The sequence below is a fragment of the Crinia signifera genome, chromosome 2, assembly GCF_055691185.1.
Source record: "Crinia signifera chromosome 2, ASM5569118v1, whole genome shotgun sequence".
Classification (NCBI taxonomy): domain Eukaryota; kingdom Metazoa; phylum Chordata; class Amphibia; order Anura; family Myobatrachidae; genus Crinia; species Crinia signifera.
In genome coordinates, this window is record NC_139218.1 from 137,858,221 (window position 1) to 137,879,001 (window position 20,781).

General features: G+C 46.4%; 1 protein-coding gene across 5 annotated transcripts in view; it reads left to right on the forward strand.

Annotated features, from left to right (window-relative positions):
- Positions 1–20,781, forward strand: part of FOXP4 (forkhead box P4) — a 66,475-nt gene that overhangs the window by 15,012 nt on the left and 30,682 nt on the right. For all 5 annotated transcript variants that reach the window (XM_083172948.1, XM_083172949.1, XM_083172947.1 and 2 more), the window contains exons 2-4: positions 17,499–17,685; positions 18,229–18,318; positions 18,407–18,529. In XM_083172948.1, the coding sequence (XP_083029074.1) occupies positions 17,515–17,685; positions 18,229–18,318; positions 18,407–18,529 (384 nt within the window). In that variant the 5' untranslated portion in view covers positions 17,499–17,514. The remainder of the gene's footprint in view (positions 1–17,498; positions 17,686–18,228; positions 18,319–18,406; positions 18,530–20,781) is intronic.

Here is a 20,781-nt window from a genome sequence, read left to right on the forward strand (position 1 = left end):
GGGGGGAGATATCTCTCCACAAGTTTTGTTGATTCCATAAAAAGTACCAACCAATCAGCCTCTAAAACTGGGTACCCACTATTCGATATGCTCCATGAGCAATATCGTATGTTTTTAAGCGAACAGTTTTGTGCATGCACGCTAAAGGATATCGTTCAGTGAAGCAAGAAGACACCCTCCCACTCAAATTGCAGTCATTGACAATGTAGTCCATATTGGGCTGCGTGTACCAGCAATGGGGGAGGGGGTCATAAACAGGAGTGTACATCATATTGATATAATGTAGTGTGTATGCACTAGATGATGTGTACTATATAGCAATAACAATATCGTTATTCTGCATATTGTTGATGATCTATCTTGTAACTCATTTTTCAACACATAAAAACGAGGGTGATTGTATAATACTTTATTTCAAGATTTAATACATCGCCAGCATATGGTAGTTTGGTACTTTTGTATGCTTCTGTTGCTGCTTTCATTCATTTGTACGTACTATAGAACATTTTCACCACCCAGACATGAATATACTGGCTCCAAAATGTAAAGTTTCAATTGTTACCACTTTATAATTGATATTCTGTAAAAGATCGAATGTTCATAACTATATGCAAATTAATTAAGAAAAATGTAAGTTGGTTGCACACAAAAAAAAAACGGTATTGTTGGTCGAGTCAATTTATACATCTTAATATCTGCAGAGCGCTGACAACATAAGGGAAACTTAAGGCCAAATCGGGATGAGAAATCGTCCCACATCGGATGTGTTTGACACCCCATCCGACCCGATGCGCGGTCCCGTGCGCATCGGTCGGACCCTACAGATTGAACCTGCTGCCCATCTGTTGGATCGGACACATCAGAGGCACCTCGCACACAACTATATGAAGGGGGCAGGCAGCTTGGGGTCCGGGCTGCGGGTGAAGCATGGAATCTGGGCTGCAGGTGCAGCATCATGTGGGGCAGGCAGTCCGCACTGCCCGGGGAGTTCTGAGCAGACACTGCGGCAACAGAAAGTGATTTTCTTTTTCCAAGAGAGAGACCTACCGCTGATTGGCTGAGAGAGCTATATCTCAGCCAATCAGCAGCGAGACAGAGAGACCGCTGATTGGATGAGAGAAAGCACTTTCAGCCAATCAGCATCAGGCCTATTTTTTATTTATTGTTTTAAATCAAGTTCTGCAGCCGCTGTCCACAATGTCCGCTCAGTGCTTCCCGGACACTGCGGACTGCCTGCCCTGCCCGATGCTGCACCCACAGCCCGAACCTCCTGTGCCCCCCCCCCCCCCACAACTCCCCAGGAATTAATGGCACATTAAGTGCCAAATCATAGTGAGCTCTCCCGGGCAGCTGGCGTGGGAGCTCAGGGGAAATTAGGTCCTACTTGTCCTTTGGACAAGTCGGCCTAATGTATGAGGACCTTTTATTAAGATGGGAGTTCCATTTCACATGGGATGTTCCTATGGCAGGGCTCGACAAACCCAGGGCCAGGTCGCCACGGCGACCAGATTCTGCTTCCTGGTGACCAGATTTTTGTGGGGAGGAAGCACAATCTGGTCATGGCCGGGTGCATGGCAGAGCAGGTCCGCTGCTGCTATATGTCCGCTACAGCCAGCGTCGCGGTACTGCAGCTGCAGCAGCCCGGCCTCCCCAGCGGGCAGCAGCAGCTCCGGCTGGTTCACCCGTGTGTACCTGGCTGCCACTGCTGTCAGAGCCTAGTCTCCCCCGCACACAGAAGCAGCAGCTCTGGCTCCTCTTCCGGGTGGTTCACCCATGTATCCAGCTGCCGGTGCTGTCAGAGCCTGGTCTCCCCCGCACACAGAAGCAGCAGCAGCTCCAGCTCCTCCTCCGGGTGGATTTGCACCATATGTACCTGGCTGCCAATGTCAGAGCCCGGCCTCCCCGGACACAACAGCAGCAGCTCTGTGTGTAACTGGCCACCGCCGCTGCCACTAACTCCCAGCTGCTGTCAGACTATGGCATGGCAACAAGTAGTTTAACCACTTGGCAACAAGCAGGTTAACCCCTGGTAGACCATGGTGACCCCATAGCAACAAGCATATTAACCCCTGGCAGAGCATATTAACCCCTGGCACAGCAAGTTAACCCCATTGGCAATAAGCAAGTTAACCCCTGGCGGACCATGGTAACCTCATAGCAACAAGCATATTGACCCTGGCAAAGCATCTTAACTCCTTTGAAAATTAGTATGCTAACCCCTGGCGTCAAGCATGAAACCCGTAGCAACGAGCATGTAGGTATAAGCGGAACTTATGTGGCATAATATGTAATTATGGCATGTGGTATTATATGTAATGAGCATTATGATATTTGGAGTAATGGTCATTACGGCCCGTGGTATATGTAATGGCCTACTTTTATTTATATATTTTTTTTTTGGGGGGGGGGGGGGGGCGGGGTTGCACTGCCTCTATTATTAGTTTAACTGGCTCCTAGATTTTAAAGAAATTTGTCAAGCCCTGCCCTATGGGCAACCAGATACTATCTATTATATTCTAAAAGGTGCTAATTTTTAAGTACATTTTGATTGGTTGACTATAGCAACATCCCATATGAAATAGAACTCCCATCTTGGTAAATTCTGTGGAGACTGCACACAATATTTGTTAATTCTCTTTAATGTTACAATATTGGATTTATTTTAACCCTAGATTGGTTAGAAAGGATTCTCAATTAATATAAATTGATTTTATACTATGTGTGTGTCTGCGTGTGTGTACATATGTGTGTATGTAATATATACGGCACTGCTTTTGTAACTTTTTTTTCTTCTTACTACGCGCTGTTTTCTCTGTTGGCCCCATGAGCTGGCACTCCGCAAACACGTGCCACTATACTACTTGAGACCTCACCATGCAGTCACACGTCACAATTTAATTAGGCGACCCTAATTAACAAAACTTGGCACTCGCCTCTCTTCTGCCCTTGTCTTCTCTGGCTGAGAATCAATGGCTTTGATATGCTAATTAGGGAGTAATTTAATTTCAAAGGCCGCAATTAACAAGGGTGTTGTGGACATGCTGTAGTTAAGCGGCGTAATCTAATTTGCATTAGTAACAAGCAGGGACTAATTAGAAGCTTAATTAGACACTTAGCTGGCTCTCATGTTTACCTTTTTAATGAGATGGAGAAGATAAGCTTCCTCTTCTTGTACAGTACTTCTTAACTTCAAGATCTGGTAGTGTGGAGCTGCATTAGACCAGTCACTGCACCGTGAGAAAAACAGCCACCATGGAACTATGGAAGCGCTATCAAGTTGGGAACTGATTTTTACTCCTTGCAGAGAAGAGGTGGTAGCATTTTGGTTAAAATAGTTTGATATACTTGAGACATTGCTACAACAGGATTCCTCTTTTTTTTTTTTTGTGGTTTTTTTGATTTTTTGTTTTTCTATATAGATTTGGAAAGAATGGAAACTAATGTAAAGAAAGTGATTCCAATAGGTACTTTAAACGGAACAGAATCCACATGATTATCTATAGGCTTTGAGGAATGGTAGCCCGAAGACAAGGCTCTTATTTCTTTTTTTCCAGATATATGTATGCAAGCTGTAGTCTCGCCACATAAGCGCTTATTTAACAACATGATGCAATATACACACATACTGTATGTTGCTACTAGTTAGATTTTGTTGTGTTTAGTCAGGTTACAACATGAAAGCATCCAACAGAAGGACTGCAGGACATTTGTGCACTGTGTCCATCTAAAACACCAGTTATTTATTGGTAAATCTACTTCACTAGTATCTAAAGCTGGACCCACAATTAGCTATTTGCCCAGATCAAACGATGTCCTTAACAATTTTCAGTACTTGTTTTCCTAGCACGGCGCCAGCGATAAAAATTGTATCCATCGGGTCCTAAAAAATCGCGTAGAACGCATCGAATGCAACCAAATCGCATGCGATGCGATCAACGCGATTTTTACATTGGAACCAATGTAAAATGGTCCCTGAGACCCAATTTTACATTGGCCCCAATGTTAAATGCCCCCCCCCAGACCCCAATTTTCATTGTATCCCCACCCTGATGGGTCAAACGCCCCCCATTGTTAACACCACCCCACGATGAACGCTAACCCGAAGCGTGGCGAGCGCAGAAGTACGCGTCCTCCGACCTTTTCATACCCCCACTATCCACGTCGGCGTGGAGTTGATTCTATATAGTGTGGCGAGTGCAGCGAGCCACCGAGTCCAAAGCGTGGCGAGCGGACGCTCATTACTTCACAGGTATTACGCGGCCCCTCGCTGCGCTCGCCACGCTTTGGGCTCGGTGGCTCGCTGCACTCGCCACACTATATAAAATCAACTCCACGCTGACGTGGATAGTGGGGGTATGACGCGTACCACCGCCGCTCGCCGCGCTTCGGGTTAGCGTTCATCATGGGGGGGGGGGGGGGCATTTCACATACAAATTACCCATCAGGGTGGGTATACAATCAAAAATCGGGTCCATTGGGCCTTTTAACATTGTTACCTATGTAAAATCGGGTCCATCGCATCGGTCGCATTGTATGCCAATATAATGGCATACAATGGACCCGATTTTACATAGGAATTTAACATTGAATACAATGCATTCAATGTTAAATCGCGACGGTCGCATCGCATACCTTAAGTTAAGGCATGCGATGGACGCGATTTTTTAATTGTTGGGAAAAAGGCTAAAAATAGCCCAAAAATCGCGTCCATCGCATACCTTAACTTAAGGTATGCGATGACCCACGACGGGCGCCGTGCTAGGAAACAAGTACCCAATTTTCTCTGAACTCCTGCACAAACGATTTGGTGTCAAATGATGAATGATTGAGCAAACGAATACACATGAACTATTGATCTTTAACGATGGTGGAGGGGAGTGGAAGCCAGTCAATCAGCTTTACCAAGTCGTTCATCGTGCATACACATGAAACGATTGGTACACATCGCTAGCGATTTGTCTATGATCTTTCTGCATGCAGGAAAGATCTACTTCTACCAACGACCGGCGGGTACACGCATCGTCATCTATATCGTTCATACACAACGATTTGTTTTTTGTTTGTTTTTTTCAATCGGTCGGGAATGCCAGTCCCCCGACAATAAAGTGAGCCGTAGTGTGTGATTGTGTGCATGTACATGTCTTTAGGGCAGACTAGGTGGGCCAAGTGGTTCTTATCTGCAGTGAAATTCTATGTTTCTATGAATAAAAGCTTCATCATGTAATGGTTAGCATGTCTATCGTACATGATGGAGCCAGGACAAGTTTGTATGACCCCTTGTGTTTTGCATGGGCTTCCTTCCACCATCCAAAAACATACTAATATGTTGATTAGTTGCCTCCAGAAATGGATCCTAGTGTGTGTGTGCGCGTGTGTGTGTGTGTATGAACGGTTAGCACTGCAGTAGGGTTTGTATGATGTTGCACACAAAGGAAAATAATATGAAAACCCTGCCCATGTCTCTTTCCAAGCTCTCTTCATACAGTTCAGCTGTATTGCATAAAGTGTTCCAGATAAGGTGGTGGTGAACTAATTTCCCTCTGCCACCTAATTACTCCCATTCTAGGCAGAGCCAGGGCCAGTGGTAGGGTGTTTGGCACCCCCCTGCAAACTATAATGTTTTTCTGTTAGAATTACAGGTCCCCCCCCCCCCCCCCACCCACACACACACACACACACACACTTTTATCCCCGATTATAGAGCAGACAAGTAGAATTCCATATAATACAAGGGTACTCTTTACCTAGAACGGCGCCCGTCGCGGGCATCGCGGGTACATTTATGCCTGCCCGCGACGCGACCGACGCGATGCCCGCGATTTTCCCATTGAAAACCATGTTAAACCTGAAAAATCGCGTCGGTCGCGTCGCGGCCGGCCATAAACGTACCCGCGATGCCCGCGACGCGATGCTCCCGATTTCCCATAGGAAGCAATGTTAAAAGCCGCGATGGACCCGATTTTAGTGTTAAATGCCTCAATCCACCCGATTTGGCCATAGGAATCAATGTTAAATGGGCTACAGAGCCCATTAACCCTTAAATGTCCCCCCAAATTTTTAACGCCACCCCACGATCAACGCCAACCCGAAGCGTGGCGAGCGCAGCGAGCCCGCGAGGGGCGGCGGTACGCGTCCTACGACCTTTTCATGCCCTACTATCCACGTCGGCGTGGAGTTGAGAATAGAATAGTGTGGCGAGCGCAGCGAGCCACCGAGCCCGAAGCGTGGCGAGCGCAGCGAGCCCCGCGAGGGGACGCGGATACCTTCACAGGTAAGCGCGTCCCCTCGCGGGCTTCACAGGTGTCCGTGGCCACGCGGACACCTGTGAAGCCCGCGAGGGGACGCGCTTACCTGTGAAGGTATCCGCGTCCCCTCGCGGGGCTCGCTGCGCTCGCCACGCTTCGGGCTCGGTGGCTCGCTGCGCTCGCCACACTATTCTATTCTCAACTCCACGCCGACGTGGATAGTAGGGCATGAAAAGGTCGTAGGACGCGTACCGCCGCCCCTCGCGGGCTCGCTGCGCTCGCCACGCTTCGGGTTGGCGTTGATCGTGGGGTGGCGTTAAAAATTTGGGGGGACATTTAAGGGTTAATTGGGGCTATTTGGGCTCTGTAGCCCATTTAACATTGATTCCTATGGGAAAATCGCGGGCATTGAGGCATTTAACGCTAAAATCGCGGTCAATCAGGCTTTTTAACATTGTTCTCTATGGGAAAATCGCGGTAATCGCGGGTACCCGATTTTGATTTACCCGCGATTTACCCGCGATTTACCCGCGATGCCGCGATTACCGCGATTTTACCCGCGATGCCCGCGATTTCAATCGTGGGCGCCGTTCTAGGTAAAGAGTACCAATACAAGATTAATGGGTATCGCCCAACTGAGATATGTTACAGTGCACGCACACCTACACACACCTCCTCATGGCAGAGCCCGGGGTCCCAGCAGCTCCATCATTGTGGGGCTGGTGACAAATATACTTATATTTAAGACCTTATTTTCACCCACACAAAAAAAAAACTAATATTCAACATTGTGTTGAATTTTTTTTTAATTGGACAGTATAATATAACTGTATGCACAGACTATTTTCAAGGGCCAGGAGCTAGCAGCATACATTGTTGGAACTGCAATTTCAGACTAGATTGCTGGGGAACTTTGCTCCACAAATATCTACAAACATAATTGCAGAGCCATACTGCTGTGTATATAAATATTGTCACTCCTTACATGTGAATACAGTCTCTGCTCATACTGAAACATTTTATGCTAGAAAACATGCTGATGCAACCTTTACATATGAATACATGCTGCACAAGCGCGCACACACACAGATAGACCATTTTACATATTCAGTAACTTTTTTCCCCTTTGTATGTGCAAGATTATTATTTTTATTTCTATCATTAGTGTTGAGAAGGTGTTAACACAAATATGGGCTGTGCATATTTTTCCTATCTGTAGGGTGTGGGAGGGCAGAGTCCGAGACCCTTCACCCGGCTACTTGTGTCAGGTGTACAGGTAAAACAATAAGCTTTCCTCCTCCTCGCCCCCTTCTTATCTCAATCATCCCCTCCCTGCTCAGTGTGACCTGTGCTGCAGAATGTGGATTGGCCACTTTTGAGTGTCAGCTGTAAACTAACGCCCTGCAATGTTTGCTTACCTAGAGGGGCACTAATCCCTGGAACTAGCTGCCCCTACAGTGTTCAGTGCTGGCGAGCAGCGCAAAGCAGCCATGCGGCTAATGGAGTCCTTGTTTCAGGCAGTTTATTGTCTGTCCATCTTCAACTAAGTTCTGAACTTCATATGTGAGTAGCTTGCAGTATACAACATGTATATCTTTGACAGGTTTTAATGATGATAATTATAATCGTAATAATATACCAGAAGGCAATAATAGTATTGTGTAATTTATCATTCTACATTGTCTTCACATGTTTCTGTGTTGTTTTGCATAACCCTTGACCCTTACTCCCCGCCTTCTTATTTAAACAACTCAATGTTGTTGGGTTTTTTACTCTGACAGCTTTATTCTGTAGTAACAGGTTATTTGTTGTTTTGGTATCAGGGTGGCATAGGATAATGTTTAATAATCATCAATGTACATGTTTTGAGACTACTTGTGTTTAATGCATACCTAGAACGAATAACAAAAACGGTGTCTTTTCTCAACTCTGCAAATCATAGTGTACTTCCAACATCTATTGGTAAAAGTGCACTTAATGTATTAAGTTCTCCATTTCTAGCTTCTTTTGCTATATACACTTTCTTACATCAACAAGTGAGGTAATAATAAAGAATATGTAACGGTGGTTGTTCTTTACTAAAATACTATATAAGTTAAATAATATAAGATAAATTACTAATATTATACTAATATAAGATAAATTACATTTATCTAATTTTTTTAATTTGTATTGGTCATGTACCAATCCAGGCCACCCCTGCAGGTCTTTCAAGGCACCCCAAGGTCCCAGGGAGCCACTGATATACTGTATATGTTGTAATCACAGTCATAATGCAACCTGGAGAAACATGTCCATTGTTTACAATGAGCACAAGGTACATATAATGAGCCTTTTGGATGAATTAAGCACAAATCGCTCAGTGTGTATGCCCCATAGCAATGGTGATGCACAGCCCCATGCATCACTATCGCCAGTCTAAACCACTCAAGCATGCAGTATATATCTAGGCAGATCACTTGGCAAGAGACTGCAAATAGCCTATGTTTTAAAAAGTAATCTACATCCATCCTCCTGTAATACCAACCCATTATTTAAATGTATTATTTTTTTGTTTAACACACACATATATACCTAATCACTCAGCACAAATGTCTTGTCCAAATATCTGTGTGTAAGGGAGATCTAAACTGTGGAAAATCTCCCACGCTAAATTACTCAGAAGACACTCGTGCTCAAATCTCCCTGTGTGTATGACCCATAACAACATTGTTTACTAACAGTCCTCAAGATGTCTACAAATGTAATGGGAATGATTCAGCCTGCTGACAGATGTTGCACTTTATTTTTATTTTTTAAATCAAACTGTACATGCATTGTACTTTAGATTCAGGGTACATTTCTCAAAGTTTGGAGACATATGAAGTACCAGCCGATCAGCACCTAAAGGCCCCCATGGCCACTTTTCATCTGACTCCAAGCTTCCAAAATGAGTGATTGGATGAAAAGTGGCCATATTGCATGTTATTTTCCTACGACTCCTATACGAAGCGTTCCTGTGCTCCTCAGATCGGAGTCGCAGATCCTCATGGCTACCATGAATATTTATTGTATTTTGCAGCCATGACTGGGATCTCATATAATGGGGGAAATTTACTAAGATGGGAGTTGTATTTCACATGTGATGTTGCTATGGGAAACCAATCAGATCCTGTCTATTATCTTGTAGAGGGTGCTAAATAAATAAGAAGTAGATTCTGATTGGTTTCCCATAGCAACATCCCATGTGAAATGCAACTTCCATATTAGTACATTTCCCCCAATATGTTGTATGCAAAAGGACCGCATGCGATTTATTGTATGCGGTCCAGCCGCCCGGGAGCTGTGAAACATTTGTTGGTTACATACAAAAGCAGCCAGGGTTTACCACGTATAGAAAAAATACAACCCATCCAAATATAAATCTCACTGCACATGTTATATCGGCCCTCCTGCAGTACAACGTGGTTTTCACAGTTCTGAGCTTTTTGCTTTACTTACACCTCTGAATCAGGCCCAGAAAAGGGTGGCTGGGGTGATGCAGTCACTTAGATGTGAAAGTCCATGTTTATTTGCTGCACTACTGTGAATCAGGCCCTATGTTCTGATGGACAATTTGACAGTATACTGTTACCGTCGAATCCCTCACATTTGTGTCTGTTTTAGGCCAATGCACCATTGTATTTACTATCCATATGATCGTTGAACTTTGTATTCAAAGCTTAGTGTAGTTTTCGCTTACACATTATTAAGGGATGCAGTAATCCAATTCTGTAACATGAACAGGGATTTCTGCTGGCAGGACTGGACGTATATGCTAGGGGGGATTATGGTGATTCTGATTTTGGTGTTCACCGTGCTATAACCATGTTGTATTGCAGGAGGGGCAGATGTAATGTGCAAGAAGATTTAGGGCGGGATGTATTCAAATACATTGCCGCCCTTCGCGGCCCCCCCACCGCGATGCTGCCGCATATGTACTAACATATGCGTCTGGCATCGCGGTGCGGTGACGGAGGCCCCCCGCGATACCTGTACTCTGGTGAGCGGGGGGTCTCCGTCATCTCCCTGCCGCCACGCTCTCCCCTCATGCCGGGGACTGCTAAGCATGCTGTCCCCGGCGCCGCCTCCTCCCCCCTGCAGCCGGAAGGATGTCCAGCTGCTTCACTAGGGGGAGGAGGGGTTTACCTTCCAGGGTCCAGGAGGACCCTTCAGGAAGGTAAGCCAGAGGGGGGTCGGCGAGGCGGCGCGTCGGCGGGCGGCGAAAAGAAGCCCATAGGCCCACCCAAAGGTGGCGATACCCTTCAGTGCGGTATCATTTTTGATACATTGGAAAATGCGGTAAAACCGGGGTTTTACCGCATTTTCCATTTGATACATCTCGCCCTTAAGCCCTATACACATTAGAAGATAAAGTTAAAAATATCATTCAAAACGGGCTTTTTGAGCAATATCTATCACAATGTCTCCTAGTGTGTACACTCAATATTGTTACCAATGGGTGCTTCCGCGTTTTATTAATGATGATTGATATCTACTGAACGTGCAGGTCAGATAGCCAATCTAGCCAAGGGACCTGCAGGTTAAGCGGGCCCTGGTGAAGTCACTGAACAATATTGTGGCCGATATCGTCCAGTGTGGATGCACAGTATCAGCTGCAATAAAGCTTACTATATCAGCCACGGCCCCATTGGCTAGTGTGTATTGGGCTTAGACATGAGAGGGGCATGTCCAAATTCCATTATAAATTGCAGGATAACAATGAAGCTGTCCAGCATTTGTGGGCTACATGAAAACCCAACAAGTATTTACCGGTAGCATTACAATTAGGCATTACAGATTTGTCCTTGTATATCTTTGCTGCAGTCACGCCAAACACCCCATTTTGGCACTCCATGTTGCATGAGAATATTCTAGAATTGGGCTTCTTTTCTCTTTCAATGGTCCTGGTGACACAGCTCAACACTGGGATGTAGGAGGGTCCGAAGGAGCCAGGCACCTATCCTAAAGCTTTAGAGGGTAGGCTCCTCCCCTACTGCATCCCTGGACTCTTCAGTTCGTGTTAGGTGCCCACTGGAGTGGGTGCTATTCTAAAGGGCTGCAGGAGCAGCCGAAGAATTAGAGTAGTTAGGGTTTTTTTATTATTTTATTAACTATTACCCTAGCTAGGTAGGCACAGTGTGAGGATTTTCATAGTGAATCCTCACACTGCTAGCGCAGCAGGAGCTGACAGAAGCGCGTCCTGTCAGCTCTCTGTGCACAGGGTAGACTCTGTCTGGTCTCCCTGTGCTGCGCTTACAGCCTCTATTAAGAGGCTGCCTGGGCTCCGGAGTAGCCTGAAACCGGCTCCACATTTAGGTGGGGATCATGGGGGACAGGCGCTCCGTGATGGCGGCGGCCATTTTATGCGGAGCTTACACGCTGAGCTCCTGACTGAGAGGACAGCAGCGCTGTGACAGGCATGTTCCAAGTGGTCCCCATTTGAGGGGGAGATACTGGAACAAGGAAATCCTACCTAAGGAGCGGCTAGCTGGGGGTGGTTGGCGCCAAAAGGTCACGGACCCCGCAGCAGCAGGGACTTTGGTCTCTTCCTTCACTCTGACTTTGGCGCCTTTCAGAACGCTTGCAGCGGAGCTGAGCTGGCTTATTGATCCTGGCAGAGTGACTTGGATTTCCTGGGCATCGCTTCCCCGCAGTTGAAACCTACAGACAGCTAAGTGATTGGGTGCATTGACTTTGTTTAAACGCTTGTACAATTGTTTGCACTGTGTATATTGAGATATATATATATACGCTTCACTTGCATCATGTCTGAGCATCAGGCTGTGGTTTTGGGGGAGGGAGTCCTTAGTGCACTGAGCGCGTGCAATGTTTGCACACAAAAGTTTGTCCCTGAGCAGATGGCCAAGGGGGGCTTATGTATTACTTGCGCTGATGTGAGACCCATGGGCAGTGAACACCATAGGGGAGAGCAGAGTGAACCTGCGTGGGCCAGTGCCCTAGGCAGGTCGGTAAACGCTTTGGTGCAGCTTCTGGACAGGCAGAGTGATGTGCTGGTAGAATCACAGAGACCTATGCCATCATCTCAGCAGTCGTCTGGCTCCTTACCTCTTACCCAGGCAGATCCTGCACTTATTCAGGTGATGCAGGATACTGCTAAGGGGATCAACAGATTCAGTGAAATACTGGACAAAATGGATGAGGTTACAGGGACCCCTAAAAGGTCTTATGCTATGCCTAATGTGTTAGAGGAAGAGGAAGGAGAGTATACTGACACACCCTGGGACCAGGGTGATGATTTTGAAGAGACCTCTGCTGCTGGTATAGAGGATCTTATTGTGGCTGTAAAACAGGCGTTAAAACTGTCTGTTGAGGATAAGACCCCTGTTAAGGGTGTTTTTAAGCGACAGCGAAAGGAGGCTGTTACTTTTCCCTCAGATGAGGGGTTACAGGAACTATTGGAAGGGGCTTGGAAAACCCCAGATAAGAGGCTACAGATGCCTAAAAGATTCCTTAGTCTGTACCCCATGCCGGAGTCTCATTCTGAACTCTGGGAAAAGGTGCCTGTTGTGGATGCTTCTGTGGCACGCTTATCAAAAGCTACGGTATTACCTGTACAGGGTGGTGCAGCTTTTAAAGATGCTGTGGATAAAAAGCTAGAGGGAAACCTCAAGGCTATTTTTGAAGGGGTGGGGTTTACCCTGCGTCCCCTTATTGCTTCAGCCTGGGTCTCTAAGGCCATTATAGAGTGGGCTGGTGAGCTATGCACCATGCTGCAGGCTGACCACGGTGCTTTGCTGGTAGCAGAAAAGATTAAGGCCGCTGCAGAATATGCGGTGGAAGCAGAGGAGGAAGCTCTTAAAATGGCTACCAGAGTATCCACAGTCTCCATAAATGCCAGGAGGGTACTCTGGCTTAAGGCCTGGGAAGCGGACAATGAGTCCAAAAAGGCCTTAGAAATGTTAGCTTTCAAGGGAAAGTTACTTTTTGGTTCTGAGCTTGAGGAGATTATAAAACAAGCCACAGGCGGCAAGAGTACGTTTCTGCCGGCCTCCTCAACAAAGCAGTCATCCAGATTTGCTGCTTTTAGGCCGTCCTTTCGGCCCTCCCCTAGAGGTGGTGCGTCCTTTCGGGGACAATCGTTCAGGGGAAAGTTCCAGAACTCCAGGGGCAAATCCCAAAGGTCCAAGTTTGGCTCTTTCAATAAGAAGCCTGCCTCTAAAGGAGAGGAAAAACCCTCCGCATGACTGCCAGGGGATCAGCCCGGCAGGGATAAAGGTGGGGGGGCGTCTTACACACTTCAGAGACGCTTGGGCTTCTCTAGACCAGGATACCTGGGTCTTAGAGATTATTACCCAGGGTTACAAAATCCCTTTCAGAGGGCGGACTCCAAAGAGGTTCATCCCCACACCCATACCAAAGCAGGCGCTCCTGCGCACAGCTCTTATGAGAGCGGCTCATTCCCTTTTGGAAAAAGGGGTGGTAGTCCCGGTTCCCAGGGCAGAGTGGAAGAAAGGATTTTACTCCACGCTGTTCCTGGTGCCCAAACCAGACGGGTCTTTCAGACCAATACTAAATTTGAAGTCCTTAAATGTTCACCTTTGGGTAGACCATTTCAAAATGGAGTCTTTGAGAACTGTACTCCTGAGTCTGGACCAGGGAGAATTTCTGGCGTCCATGGATGTCCAGGACGCATATCTGCACGTTCCCATTCACCCGGAACATCAGATGCTGTTGAGATTTGCCATAGGAGACCTGCATTTACAGTTCCGGGCGTTACCCTTTGGCCTAGCAACCGCGCCAAGGGTATTTACAAAAATAATGTCTGTGATGGCGGCAGTGCTGAGGCTCAGGGGAATCACAGTAATACCCTATTTGGACGATCTCCTGTTCAAAGCAGAATCAGCAACACTGCTTCAAAGTCATTTAAAAGAGGCCATCAGTTTTTTGCAGGCTCACGGCTGGATTTTAAACTTACAAAAATCTCAGTTGGTACCATCACAGAGGATCCAGTTCTTGGGAGTCATACTGGATACCCATCTCCATCGGGTATTCCTCCCGGAGATAAAGGCCAGGGACCTGGTCAATCTAGTTCAGGAGATCCTCAGTGCTCCGAGCTTGTCAGTATGGAGGTGCCTCAAACTCCTGGGGAAAATGGTGGCGTCATTCGAAACGCTTCAATTTGCCAGGTTCCACTCTCGAGTATTCCAATGGAACATTTTGTCAGCCTGGTCAGGAAACACTTTGACCATGAAGACGGAGTTGATAGTGCTGTCCGCAGACACTCGGGACTCCTTGAAATGGTGGACAGAGGTAGATTCCCTTCAGTGGGGTCGGTCATTACAGACCTGGGACTGGTTGATAGTAACTACCGATGCCAGTCTCAGGGGCTGGGGGGCAGTAGCCCTGGATCTCAGGCTGCAGGGCCTGTGGACGGCAGAGGAATCAGCGTTGCCAATCAACATCTTGGAGCTGAGAGCTGTCTGGAAAGTGATTTCCTTGGCGGGAGACAGGTTAAGGAACTCCCCCTTGAGGATTCAGACCGACAATGCCACAGCTGTGGCGTATCTGAATCACCAGGGAGGTACACGCAGCAGATTGGCCATGTGGGAGGTGTCCAGAATCTTTCTATGGGCGGAACAGAATGTTCCTGCAGTATCGGCTATATTCATTCCAGGAGTGGAGAATATAGAAGCAGACTTCCTGAGCAGGGAGGAGCTCAAGGAAGGAGAATGGAGCCTACACCCTCAGGTGTTTCACCAGATCACTGCAATGTGGGGAACTCCGGATTTGGACCTAATGGCATCCAGGTTCAACCATCAGGTGCCCAGGTTCTATGCCAGAACGAGAGATCCGCTAGCAGAGGCAGTGGATGCCATGACTACCCATTGGCAGGGAGATCTTCTTTATGCATTCCCTCCTATTCCGATGTTAGCAAGACTGTTAAAGAGGGTACAGGACCAGAAGGTCCCGGTGATCCTTGTGGCTCCAGATTGGCCAAGGAGGTCTTGGTATTCGAGGCTTCAGAGGTTATCAGTGGATTCATGGCGTCTACCTCTGAGACCAGACTTGTTAAGACAAGGCCCATTCAATCATCTGGATTCCGATCGATTGATTTTGACGGCTTGGTTATTGAAACCGCCATTTTGAAAAAGAAAGGATTTTCTGACGCAGTAGTGCAGACTATGATAAAAGCCAGAAAGGCTGTTTCTTCTGCAAATTATTATAGAGTCTGGAAGACTTATATTAGATGGTGTGAGAGGCAAAAAGCTCACACATCTCACTTCAAATTATCAAAAATGTTGGATTTTTTACAAGATGGATTTTCTTCGGGCCTAAGCCTTCAGTCGTTGAAGGTGCAGATTTCGGCCTTGTCCATCTATTTTCAAAAAAGAATTGCCATTTTACCGGAGATTCAAACTTTTTTACAAGGGGTATCCAAACTGAAACCCCCTTACAAGCAACCAGTAGCACCTTGGGACCTGTCACTGGTTTTGGATTGCCTTCAGAAGGCACCTTTTGAGCCTTTGAGGTCGGCTGACTTTAAGTTTCTCACGTGGAAGTTAGTGTTTTTGTTAGCAGTAGCATCTGCTAAGAGGGTGTCTGAGTTGGGAGCCTTGTCATGCAAATCTCCCTTCTTAATCTTTCACGATGACAGGGCTGTTCTGAGAACAGTGCCGCAATTTTTACCGAAGGTAGTCTCTGCCTTCCATTTAAATCAGGAGATAGTTCTACCTGTGTTTCAACCCCCAGAGGGTTCCAAGAAAAGGGACAAGTTGAAGACTTTGGATGTTGTGCGTGCCTTACGCATATATGTGGACAGAGTGAAGAGTGTTAGAAAGACTGACACTTTATTGGTATTGTATGACGTACATAAAATTGGTTGGCCTGCATCTAAGCAGACCATTGCTAGGTGGTTGCGATCTGTGATAGCTTTTGCATACACCAAAGTGGGTAGGCCTGTACCGGCCAGAATTAATGCGCATACCACCAGGTCAGTTGCTACCTCTTGGGCGGTCCGACATGGGGCCACAGCGGAGCAGGTTTGCAGAGCTGCCACTTGGTCATCTGTTCACACATTTGCCAAATTCTATAGGTTCCATGAGTTCGCGTCGGAGGACGCATCATTCGGGCGAGCAGTGCTGAGAGCTGCAGACCTGAGCGTACCCTCCCAAAGGACCGGCTCTGGAACGTCCCAGTGTTGAGCTGTGTCACCAGGACCATTGAAAGAGAAAAAGGGATTTTTGTAAGAACTTACCGTTCGAATCCCTTTCTCTGATATGGTCCTGGTGACACAGCGATCCCTCCCTTACGCTCAGTAAGTATGCCAGAATTTCATGATGTTCATGTTAAAATGGTTAAAAGTTAACAGTTTCTGTTATAAAATGTGCATATAATATGTGCAGGCGTTTGTACTGAGTTAATGTATTCCAGTGGCTTTGAAAGTTGAACTGAAGAGTCCAGGGATGCAGTAGGGGAGGAGCCTACCCTCTAAAGCTTTAGGATAGGTGCCTGGCTCCTTCGGACCCTCCTACATCCCAGTGTTGAGCTGTGTCACCAGGACCATATCAGAGAAAGGGATTCGAACGGTAAGTTCTTACAAAAATCCCTTTTTTTTATGCTGAAAACGCACCATTAACTCAATGCAATATGACTAGGATGCACAAGGAGACTGCTGATTAAGTGGCTCATTTATCATTTAAGTTTTGGGGCTAAATCCCCAGAATTCTTTTTTTCAAAGTTAGCAGGAAATATTAAGAACCCCCAAATGTATCATGGAGGTACCGCAGCAGGGAACGGGGATACATCCCGCGATAGGATCATATGCGATCCTGGGCGGTAATAATTCACTGAGATTGCGTTGTATATGCAATCCTTCTTGAATGGGCCCCTATTTCTAATAACATTACGTTGTGATGAAGACGAAAAAGATGTGCAACATTAGCAAAGTTGAATGGGACCTATCGGGTCACTCACACCAGGCATCTCGCACTGCATGGTACTGTATATTGAGGTTAGATATATTGTATAAGGATATGTCTGTATTGTATGTGCTCTATTATACACTGCTGAAATAAAATAGTGCAGATGGTTATTCTTCACAAAACTGATGCCGAGTGAAAATACAGCTATATAAATACATCTGAATTTCTCAGTTTTTAAAAACAATAGTTTACTTCTATGTTACAATTAATATTTTTGTACATTTTATACTTTTTTTATGTCTGAATGATTGCATTTTCATCTATATATTTTTTTCTACTTTTGTCTAAGGTTGTAATAACAAGTCATGATGGTGGAATCTGCCTCTGAGTCGATACGATCAACTCCAACCAGTCAGAATGGAGTGGGCAGCCTTCCTAACCAATCAGATGGAGGTGGAGCAAGGGAAGGTAGTGCAAGTGGGGATACTAATGGAGAGATAAGTACAGCAGAACTCCTACACTTTCAACAGCAGCAGGTAAATAGCAAACAATTAGTTGATAACCATAAAAATGAAAATTCTGAAATTGTCACGTGTAATATCACTATTATAAATGTTGTGTTGCACAATTATAAAAGGAGGGTTTGAAACTTTGAATATATTTAAACTTGCTTGTTTTAAAGTGGCCTTCCTTCCATGATGTCATGTGCGGTCTCCCCCTGTGACCTTATTTTAGTGTTTTGGAGGAAAGCCAATGTGGAAGGAAGTGTTGGGGAAGACCGCATAGGTGAGGGTGAGAGAAAAAAACAGTGTGACCTCTAGGATTTACACTTCCTGCTTCAGCAGAGATTGAAGATAAAGGGAGTGGGCGATTAAAGAAAATTAAACCTTGGCAAATTAAAAAAAGGAAAGGAGAATGTAATGAGCGAAAATGTGCATGGCCATTTATATACGAGGAAATACGTTGCCAGTAAAACCAAAGACTGTCCAATGAAAGTAAAAGCAGGGGACACATTTATTTTCAGAATCTTTGTTTATTGCACTTGAGGATTTTCTTATGGATTTTTTTTTTTCCTGTAGGCTTTACAGGTGGCAAGGCAGTTTTTGCTTCAGCAGGCAACTGGACTAAACTCTCCCAGCAGTACAGATAACAAGCAGACATCTGTTCAGGTGTGATCCATTGTGCAGGTGTATTGCTTGATAATGATGACTTGTTATGAAGCCAGGCCGGTCACTTATTTGCACACTGTTCTCACAGGTCCCAGTGTCAGTGGCCATGATGTCTCCTCAGATGATCACACAGCAGCAGATGCAGCAGATTTTGTCCCCGGGACAGCTGCAAGCTGTCCTGCAGCAGCAGCAAGCTTTAATGTTACAACAGGTGAGTTCAGTCACTGATGATGAGAAGAGACCATGAAAGATTGGACCCCGTGAAAGCTGACAGTGCAAATGATACGATATCGCAATCTGTTTCTGTTGAACTGTATGGAACTCCTGGACAAAGATGCATACTCCTCAGGCGATATCCTCTACAATATTCAAGTTCAGTGCCTACCTTCAGTAGCATGCTGTCATTGACAGTCTACTCTTGATTTTACTGTATGGACTGATGTCTCGGGGCGAGAACGACCAATGTGCAGATCATTATCGATATAGTGTGCACACACTAGCCGATATGCACTCAGATATTGTTATCCTGCATATCGTTAATGGTAATTGGCTAATGTGTATGCACCAGTTTAACCCCTTCACTGGTGTTCACGAGAATTTTCCGGGTTATGCTCCAGTGCGCAGACTGGCAAACCCGGAAAATTCTCAGGAGTGCCACTGTCTGCTCTCCCTTCTGCCGGGCAGCACAGCTGAGCAGTGAGATCAGCGATGCGCTCAGCTACAGCTGCTACCTCGACTCCTGCTGCCCGGCCCTGCCTCCTTCCCCCCGGCTGTGTGCAGTGTGACCTTGTAAGGTCACGCCGCACACAGCCGGGTTCCCGAGGTAGGGCCAGACAGCTGCTAATATAGTGCTCAGCAACATTGCCTGGCCCCGGGAGAGACAGTGGTGGGGTTTTTTTGGGAGAGCACTCCCCCGAAAAAACTCGCCCAGTGGGGAGCGCTACCTAAAAAAAAAAAACAACCACTGAAGGGGTTAAGCTGAAAATGATCAGGTTTCTGCAGCCCAAACTGTCAGGGCATGCTGGAATGAGTAGTACAACAGCTGGAGGACTGCATGTTGAATATCGCTACTGCTATTGGCAGAGGGGTATCCGGATGACTTTTAGACAATATTCAGGTTGACAGTCAGTGGGGCGACACTATATGGTCAACATGGCTATGGTCCGTACATTGAATGTTCCGTACAAGGTCGATATGAGTTTTTTGGAATCTATTTCATTTTTTGCACTTTTTCATATTTTACAACCCACTTGGACTATGATTGGGAACTGTAAAGAATGCAGGTACATAAAAGCAAGGCACCTTGTCCAAAGCCCCCCAATAAAGGGGCCTTTTAATGTGTTGGCCGTTTGCGTGTGTCAAACTTTTTTCCAGTGTGCAAGACGACCTTCTGGCGCTGACCTAGACATTGTCAACCTAATATACTGCACCCCTCCAAGAGGGATGAATTTGTAGGATCAGAGCTTTTGGCCTCTATCAACGTAGCAGTTCTACAACAATACTATATTTACCTACACACCAGGAACCCCCAGGAGGCACACAAAAATCAGTTGGCCATCTGCACAAACACCACCTTCACTCAGGACAATGGGCAATTCGTCGTCCCCCCATCCCCCACACACCCAGACACACACACCTACCTGGCTACTCAATGAATAACTTGGGTGAGCCAATTGGCCGATGACAGAATTCTGGCTAAATCACATTGTTGTAGCCAACCCCCCTGCTGTATACCTTTTTTAATCAGCATTATATAGTGGGGGTTGTGGCTACTCTAAAATATTCTTGGCCACCATGCCCCAATAATGTCTCTTTTGTAATGTTATGCCCCCAACCCACCTCTTGTGATGTGTTTCCCCCAAAACATGCTCACACACTTCCTGCTGAGCCGACCTTGCTGCTGTTTCCTGGGGCCAGATGTACTAAGCTGATCAAAAAGTGATAAAGTGGGGAATAATAAAGTACATGCCCATCGGCTCCTAACTGCCATGTTACAGGCTGGGTTTGAAAAATTTAAATTTAAAATTTAGGAGCTGTTTGAGTGGTTTATCACTCTCCATTTTAGTAATTTGGCCTGGCCAAACTGTGGCTCTCCAGATAAACTACACATCCCAGAATTCCCTGCCAACATTATAGCATTTCCTATTGTTAAAACTGTGTCAGGGAGGGGGCGTGGCCTAGCGGGACGGGCGAAAGGACGTGCGCTTGGAGAGCTCCTGCAGAGGGTCTCTTAAACATTGGAATCCCCCACCTCCGCACCCTATACCAGCCCCCCTAACGTGTGCTTAACTCACCTGCTGCCGGAGGGTAAGTGCTGCGGAGCCGGGGTGCACTTTTGAGTGCGCCTGCGGGTTGCGGCCTACCCGCCGAGCTAAAGCCGGGACCTCGATTTGGGCGCTCGCCCGCCGCGATCATCTGGCGGGTTGGAGCTGCCCCAATACGCTGCTGCAGGGGGCCCCATAA